General features: G+C 46.1%; 1 protein-coding gene across 1 annotated transcript in view; it reads left to right on the forward strand.

The window, feature by feature from the left end:
* Positions 1-8,330, forward strand: part of LYRM4 (LYR motif containing 4) — a 98,190-nt gene extending 89,860 nt beyond the window's left edge. Inside the window, exon 3 of the mRNA XM_015421161.1 lies at positions 7,927-8,330. Coding sequence (XP_015276647.1) covers positions 7,927-7,974 — 48 coding nt within the window. The 3' untranslated portion in view covers positions 7,975-8,330. The remainder of the gene's footprint in view (positions 1-7,926) is intronic.

Genomic DNA, 8,330 nt, shown 5'->3' on the forward strand with positions numbered 1-8,330 from the left:
GGCCTGAAAATTGGGACACTTTTTGTTAGGATCCGATGGGTAATGGGTGTAATCCCTGAGAATTTCATCCTAATTGGGTGGGAAACCAAACCCAGTGGAAACAAATACTAGGGTTTTAAAAACTTCTCAACACATGTAACGTATAATGAAGAAAATGAATTTAATATGAAGTTTTTGCACTCCTCCGTCCTTAATCTCTCAGGCCTGGAAAGCAGAACAGCAAGGGATACCAAGAGGAAAGCTTCCAAGTTCTCCACTGCATGAGTTGCCTTCTGCTTTGAGCAGGGCGCATATGCACAACCATGTACACACCCATGCACATACCTGTGTAGAATGGAGTTTGCCCCTTCGGTCTTGCATATCTGAAGGAAATTTTTCCCCCAGCAAGACATTAGGTGCAGAGCTGCATATTCGTGCTCAGTTTGTATCTAGTAATAGTGGTGAGAAATAATGACTGACCAATCTAGGGCTACAGATGAGTTTACGAACTGAATCAAGTGGTTAAACTTTTATTTAGGGCACATGAGGGACTGTATGTTTTTTGTTGCTGGAAGGGAACACATGTGGGCTTGGAGAACTAGCATGTCTGGGAAAGGTTCAGATTAGGTTTTTCCCTGCCATGCTAGCTTTCCACATAAACATTTAGGAGCATTTTAAAATGCTGTTTCCTCTTTCCAACCTGTTCAGGAAAAGCCTTACCACTTCATTCTGGCGAGTGTATAATGCGACCCCAAGTGTTAACTTTTCTTCCCTTCTTCTTTTTTTAAAGAGGAGATGGATGGCTTGCTTTTCCAGAGTCTTGGTGACAGTTTTAGTTGGCCTTGCCTTTGCCTTCATGAATGAGAAATGACCTTCACAAGTGTCACAGCGCCAAGGAGAACAGCAAATGCTAATTTCTGCTTCCACAACAGAGAAATTTTTACAAGAGCTCCAACTTTTCTGTTCCTGGCATGCCTTCTCTTCCGTTTTAGTGTTTCCATAGAAACAAGTGGCAAACCCCAAAACCGTGAAAAGGTCTTCAAGGCCCTAAGTGTTTCAGAGCTGACTCTTACCTCTCCCAGACCAGAGTCCTTAATGTATTCAGTTGCTCTTCTGCATCTGGGTGCTTGAGAGTGTGTGTGCGCGAGCGTGCGTATAGCATCATGCTGGCTGCAGTGGAAATAAGTTGAAATGTTGCTCCAACATTTAACACTGGCACACGGCATGAGACTTGGCAGATCTCAGCAGAGCAACTGTAACATTTCTGGTGTGCAGCTTTTGATCTAATTACAGTGAGCCAAACTTGATGCCTTTATCCTCCTGAATTCCCTCTGCAGAATTCTACATATTAGGAACATGCAAAATTGGTTCTTCCTTCCCTCTAATAAATGGAAACGTTTAGGGAACCTTGCTGAAGCATTTCACATAATGTGTCCTCATAACGTTCACAGCAAATGTAATTTTTAAAGCTGAGAAGAAAACAAAAGAAGGACTCTTGGGGGAGGGGAAGTCCCAGCATCCACTTCCTCCCTCCTCTTCTGCCTTGGTCCCCCCCCCCCTCCACCGCCTTTCCAGTCATCAGGCTTTTATCCCTCCCCACCCACTCCAGTTACCTGGTTCACCCCCACATACATACATCATTGATTTCTCCCAGTCGATCCATACCTTTCTAAATGTATTCTTCTGCATATCATCTTGAGTTACTAGGCAACCCAGTAAGTCAGCTAGTCCCTTTGGGAGGCATTTGACCCCCAATTTTTAAAATCAGTTTTTGATATTTGTGTGCAAATCTAGGAGTGAAGTTACCTCAGGGATGTAGAAGGGTATACTCTAGCAGAGGGTGGCTCTTCTTCAGAAATGTTTTCATTCTCCCAGTGGGGCTCCAGTCAGATATAGGATTACTATGAGAATTGACAGATAATGATATTAAAATGGGATAATCATCTGATTGTGTTCAGAGCCTGATAACATCCAGACAACATTTTGCCATACCTCCTAGGTAAATAAACTCTCACCCTGCCCTGGATAGCCCAGGCAAGCCCGATCTCATCAGATCTTGGAAGCTAAGCAGGGCTGACCCTGGCAAGTACTTGGAAGGGAGGCCTCCAAGGAAGACCAGGGCCAGGAGGCAGGGGCAGGCACATGTCAAGCCACCTCTCTGAAACGTCCCAGCCCCAGTAGGGGTCACCAGAAGTCACCATGACTTCCAGGCATGCAGACAGGGACACACACACACACACACACACACACAAATAAGCTTTCCAGAGAGCTTATGAGGAACCAGAGCTTGGCCTGAATTATAACATTTTTTTAAAAGGGCAAAACATTATTTGGGCCGTCCAGTCTTTCCGATCATTATGACAGGTTTATGCATAATTCCTCATTTCCCCTCCTGCTCTGTCTGGTTTCCTGAGCCAGTTAACTGCTGGGCTTTCTCATGCCAAGCCCTTCTGAGGAAAGGTTTTTATTTTATTTGAAACATTTCATGCCATCTGCCCAGACAACATAAGTTTCCCAAGGCAGTAAAAAAAACCAAAAGGTTGAAACAAGCTTTAAAAATCGATATATGAAACAAACACAATAATTAACAAAACGTGTAAATGGGAGAGAGCGTCAGGGTGAGGAAGCACCAAAGAAAAAAAGAAAAGTCTTCACCCACTGTTGGAAGACAGTGATAGAGGAAGGGGGAATTATTGCACTGCATAATTTGGGCACCACCACCGTTTTTATGTATTCTGTCTATCCTCCTTGTCTCTGTTGGGGTTCTCGATTGAAGTACCAGTAGCCGATGTAGAATAATAAATGTGTGCTGAAGGAAAAGTCTCAAGGAACCCAGGCAGATTCCTGATGATAAGGCCAAGAAACCTCTAGATGGAACTTTGGTTTTGTGCGATACTTTCCTTCCCATCACTAGATAGTGCTATCCGATTTGGCTTCCACTGGCTTTTTTACTTAGTGCATCACCCAAAATTAATTTCTTGCTTCGTAGGAACATTGGGAGTGATGCTCTGATTTGGGCGCAAAACTCAATGGTAAAATCGCCCTCAAATGATAAGAGTTCTGCCCAAACCCCAAAGCATCTCCCCTCCCCATGTCATCAACATGCCTACGTCACTTCCGGGAGATGTAGGTAAATGGCTCCATGTTTTTTTTGGGGGGGGGGATTTTTCTCCACTGGCCAGCTGGTCACAAATCTGTGGTATCCCCCGCCCCCAACTGCGGACTGGCTACCCTATTCTCTACAGTCCCCAAAACAGGTATAAATTCTGTAGTATAATCACAGAGATTATAGCAACCAAATTAATATGCATACTTCTACAATAAATAAATAAAGCTGTGGTGGCTCAGGTGGTTAAGACGCTGAACTGCAGGCTGTGGAAGGTCGGTAGTTCAGCAGTTCGAACCCCGGGTGCCGCATGACAGAGTGAGCTCCCGTCTCTAGTTCCAGCTCCTGCCAACCTAGCAGTTTGAAAGCAAGAAATTGCAAGTAGATAAATAGGTACACTTCAGTGGGAAGGTAACAGCGTTCCGTGCGCCTTAGTCATGCCTGCCACATGCCCATGCAAACGTCTTTGGACAGCGCTGGCTCTTCGGCTTTGAAACGGAGATTAGCACCGCAGCCCTAGAGTCAGATTCGACTGGCTTTCGAGCAAGGGAACCTTTACCTTTACCTTACAATAAATATGCAAATTAGAATTATTTAAATCAGTCCCCCCTGATGAAATCAGTTCACATTTTAATCAACAGTGGGTGTCCTGCAGCCAATCGACTGATGAGAAGGATTCCAGAGTAAAACAGACTATACATTGTAATCAGCACTAGGGATGTGCATTCAGGTAAAACTGAGCTGAAAATATACCCGAAAAATACCATATCTGGATGGATGGATGGATGGATGGATGGATGGATGGATGGATGGATGGATGGATAGATGGATGGATGGATGGATGGATGGATGGATGGATGGATGGATGGATGGATGGATGGATGGATGGATGGATGGATGGATGGATGGATGGATGGATGTAGATAGATAGATAGATAGATAGATATTTGGTATCCCAAATATATTCAGGAATTTTTTAGGGATACTGAAAAAATTGTCCTCAAAAGTTTCAGAAATAGTTGGGATTAACTGGAAAGATTCGGGAGCCAGTGTTTGCAGGCTCCCAGGACTGTATTTTCTTTCTTTTTTCTCCTTTTTCCCCTTCATTTCTGTGTCTCCCGGGGGGGGGGGGGTATGTCTTGCCAGGCTGCTTCTGTCAGTTTCAGGTCTGTTTGTCAGTGTCAAGAGGGTTTTTTCCTTTGCTTATTTATTTGTTTGTTTGTTTTGTACCCCACCCTCCCCGCAGAAGCAGGCTCATGGCGGCTTACAAGAATAACACAAACAATTATAAGAAAGATAAAACCATCTAAAAACAGTTTAAAACATAAAGTGCTAGCTCATACATTAGGGATGGCGGCAACGGTTACTTTATTCTTCGGTTCTCGATCTTTGCTGTTTATAGACAACTGGCACAGGCTGTGATGGTGGAGTTGGGCGTCTCCTTAATAGTGATGTAGATAATGGTGGTGGTGGTGGCGGCGGCGGCTCCCTAATCAAAGGTCTGGTGGGAGAGCTCCATCTTGCAGGCCCTGTGGACCTGTAACAGGTCCTGCAGGGCACTGATCTCTTCTGGGAGCTCGTTCCACCAGTACGAAGCCACCACCGAAAAGGCCCTGGACCTGGTTGTTACCAATCTGATGTCTTTAGGGCCTGGGTGGGTCAATCGATGTTGTGACCCTGAACACTGTGCTCGCTGGGGTACACATGGGGAAAGGTGGTCACTCAGGTATGTCGGTCCCTGGCCATAAAGGTAAGAATCAGCACCTTAAAGCAAACTCGGAAGGCTATCGGCAGCCAGTGTAATGCCTTGAGCACAGGCTGGATGTGCTCCTGCATAGGGAGGCCCATCAGGAGCCTAGCCGCTGCATTTTGCACTAGCTGGAGCTTCCAGATTTGTGACAAGGGCAGTCCCATGTAGAAGAGCATTGCAGTAGTCCAATCTTGAGGTGACCATTGCATGGATCACTGTTGCCAAGTCGTTGTGGTCAAGGAAGGGAACCAGCTGCCTAAAAGCTGCTGTTTTGCTTGGATTTGTTCTGTGATTTTCTGGTTTGACATTAGTCCTGGTGAGCTTGCACTTGCTCAGTGACACTGGATTTTGCTGGGCTTGAAAAAGTAGCCTACCACCTTGAGTTTCAGCTTCAGAGATTCTCTGGTTTGGCATTGGTCCTATTGGGCTTGCACTGCTACAGTGGCACTGGGTTTTGCTGGAATTACTGGGTTACGCAGTGGTTCTCTTGGGCTTGTTGATGGTTCTTCCATGGTAGGAATTTGGCCAGTGATTTGCTGCTTGCAGACATGGCTTTTGCCCTGGAAGGGGCTTGGGGGGTCCCCTCCTCTCCATAGAAAATAATGGAGGACAGCTTGGGGCACCCTGTTCAGGGACCCATCACATCAGACCCCTTGATCCAATGTGCTTGAAATTTAGGGATTGTTTAAAGGACAGGCATCAGCAGCTCTATGGCAATTTTGGTGGTTGTACCTTTAAAAATAACACACACACCCAGCCCCCCGGAAAGCTTCCTCAAAGGGAATAATGAACTCGAAAAATTCAGACACCCCCCCCCCCAAAAAAAATAACAAATCTGAATAATCCATTATACCTAAATCAAAAAACATTGTTGATTTATTTTGTATACCCCTAATCAGCACACAGTGATGTCCACACACACATGCCTGTGAGAGCACCAAGAGAGCTTACTAATATGTATGTATGTTTACACCAGGGGAAAATGGCTTTCTGAAAATAAGTATGAGTAAAAATCAGTCTCAGTTTGCTGGCCAAGTGAAGATAAAAAGCCTGTCTTCACTGTTGCAATCACCAAGAAAAAAATTACATTTTGTAGTGTTCCCTAGCTCTGTGTACGGTTGATAATCTGAGCTAAATTTGAGTCCAGCCGTGTTGGGGGCGGGGTTGAACATCTGAGCTGTTGGCTCCCACTTCTGCCAAAATAATGGGGAGGGAATGTTGTGTTCTAGGTACTGTGTACTGTGTACATAGGGCTTGTCTCCCTGATTTGTTCATTCAGCAAGTAGCACAAAACCCCAAGTGAAAACAAGGAGGATATCCATTCGGCAGTGGCTTTCTGAAGTGTCCCAGCTTCCTTTATGTGTGCTGACTGCACAAATGTCACAGATATACAAACCTGAGGATATCCTTGAGATAGATGACAGACAGACAGACAGACAGACAGACAGACAGACTGATTGATTGATCCAGGTGTGGTTCCATGTTTGCACCAGAATGTATGCAACACTTGCTTCACTGGGCTAGAACCTTTCTCCCCACTATGTTAGCTTCTTTCGTTTGGTGTTGACATTGTGTAGAATTAAAAAAAAAAACACCAGCATCTCTCTGCTTGAGATCCTGGAGCCACTGCTAGTCAAAGAAGAGAGCACTGACCTAGGCAGACCAATCATCTGACTTGGTACAGGGCAGCTTCTTACGTTCACAGCTGCAGAGTGAATCTAATACTCTGTAATTAGTCTTTCTGAGAACATTATTTGTAATGGATTATCCTCACCCCTTGATGATTCTAAACTCTACAGAGAAAACTACGATTTCCTTTCTCAGAGCAACAGTAAGTGTTCCCTCTAAGCAGGGCCCGCTCGCCCGCTAGGTGAACTAGGCCTTCACCTAGAGCGCGAGCCGGCCGTTAGGGCGCTGGGGGAGAGGCAGGGGCGGCCGCTGGCGCACCTGGCCAGCAGTTGGGAGGAGCACCGGGGCTGGGAGGAGCTCTGCCGGTTGCAGGAGGAGGACGTGCGGCGGCGTGGGCAGGGTGCGGCGCTGTAGCTGGCTAGTGGAGGTGGAGGCAGGGGTGGCCACTGACGTGCCTGGTCAGCATGGGCAGAGTGCGGCGCTGTAGCTGGCCGGCGACCGCCCCTGCCTCCACCTCCGCCCCCTTGCTTGCTCCTCCACCGGCGAGCTGAGGGCTGCTAAGGGCCCTCCGCATGGCCGCGCTTTCGAAGGGGGGCAACAGGGGGGCAGTCGGGTCTCCCGCGGACTCCCTTACCCGGTCCCAGCCGCAGCCTGACGAAGCGTGCCGCCTTCTAGCCCTGGCAGACCGTCGGGGGGAGGGGGGGTAGTCCGGGGCTGAGCTCAGACAGCTTTCTGCCACAAGCTGCATTCTGTAAGATATATATAGTCTAGACCCCATAAGATCTGTTGAAATCAATTTCTTGTTATGAAGCTGCATTATTTCCATTTCAGCATATTACATTCTGATGCCCGTCGACATGTTTCATAGGCTTCCGTTGACTCAGTGCTGGATGCTGAGGGAATGATGTGATTGCTACTACTCTTACCTTAAGAATGGGTCATTAATCTTCCCTGATAACAAATAGACCAGTCCCAATATTGCTGCTTTTACAATGCATTTTGGACATTCCTCAGAAACAGATTCCCCAAGGAGACAGCCTCACTGCAAAGATGCAGACACTAGACTTTAAGTATGTGGAGGGGAGTGCTGTATAACATCAGATGAATGTGTACGTATTCATGTACATGACTGTTTGGTAATTGCTCGGACATAGTGGCTGGAGTATTAGTTTTGGATGTATGGAGTCTACATTCAAAGCACCACAGTTGTGAAGCTTATTAGGAGGTTTTGGGGATGAGTGTCCATTTCAGCCCAGCCAACTGAACACTGTTGTATACCAAGAACATACTGAAGTGGCTTCCATAACACTGGTAGTGAGTGTGAACTGGGCCTTCCTCTTTCGTCCAAGGCTGTCCCAAATTACTGTCTTGCACGAGTGAGTCATCTGTTGTAGGGGGTCTGTCAGTGGTCAACATTACAGAAGACTGGAAAAGTATAAATTGTGATTTCCTTTAATTTCAGGTCACCATTGGACAGCTCTATTCAGCACCGAAGCTTGTGATTGAGTGACCAGGAAAACTTTGACCCAAAGGTTCCATTCTCCTGTAGCAGTGCTGGACCAGCCTCAGTATTCTGCAATACGCACAGATTTTTATTTAAACATATTATGTTCTCGATGCATGTTTGAGCTGCCTTGCCTAACTAAAACTCTGAACTCATTGCTGAATCTTAACCTCAGGGGTCTAGAATTTCTTTTAATTGTTCATGTGCCCTCAATAGACCACCAAGACGAATGTGTATAAATTATGTTCATAAGAATCACTGCTTGCTGTTGTCTTCGTACACACTCACATTGTTGGCTTTCTCAACAATAAAATCCCACAGTCCAAGTCTATCATCTTGCTTGCTTGCTTCTGAAATGGTTC

Source organism: Gekko japonicus, unplaced genomic scaffold (assembly GCF_001447785.1).
Source record: "Gekko japonicus isolate JY-2015 unplaced genomic scaffold, Gekko_japonicus_V1.1 scaffold366, whole genome shotgun sequence".
In the NCBI taxonomy this organism is placed as follows: Eukaryota; Metazoa; Chordata; class Lepidosauria; order Squamata; family Gekkonidae; genus Gekko; species Gekko japonicus.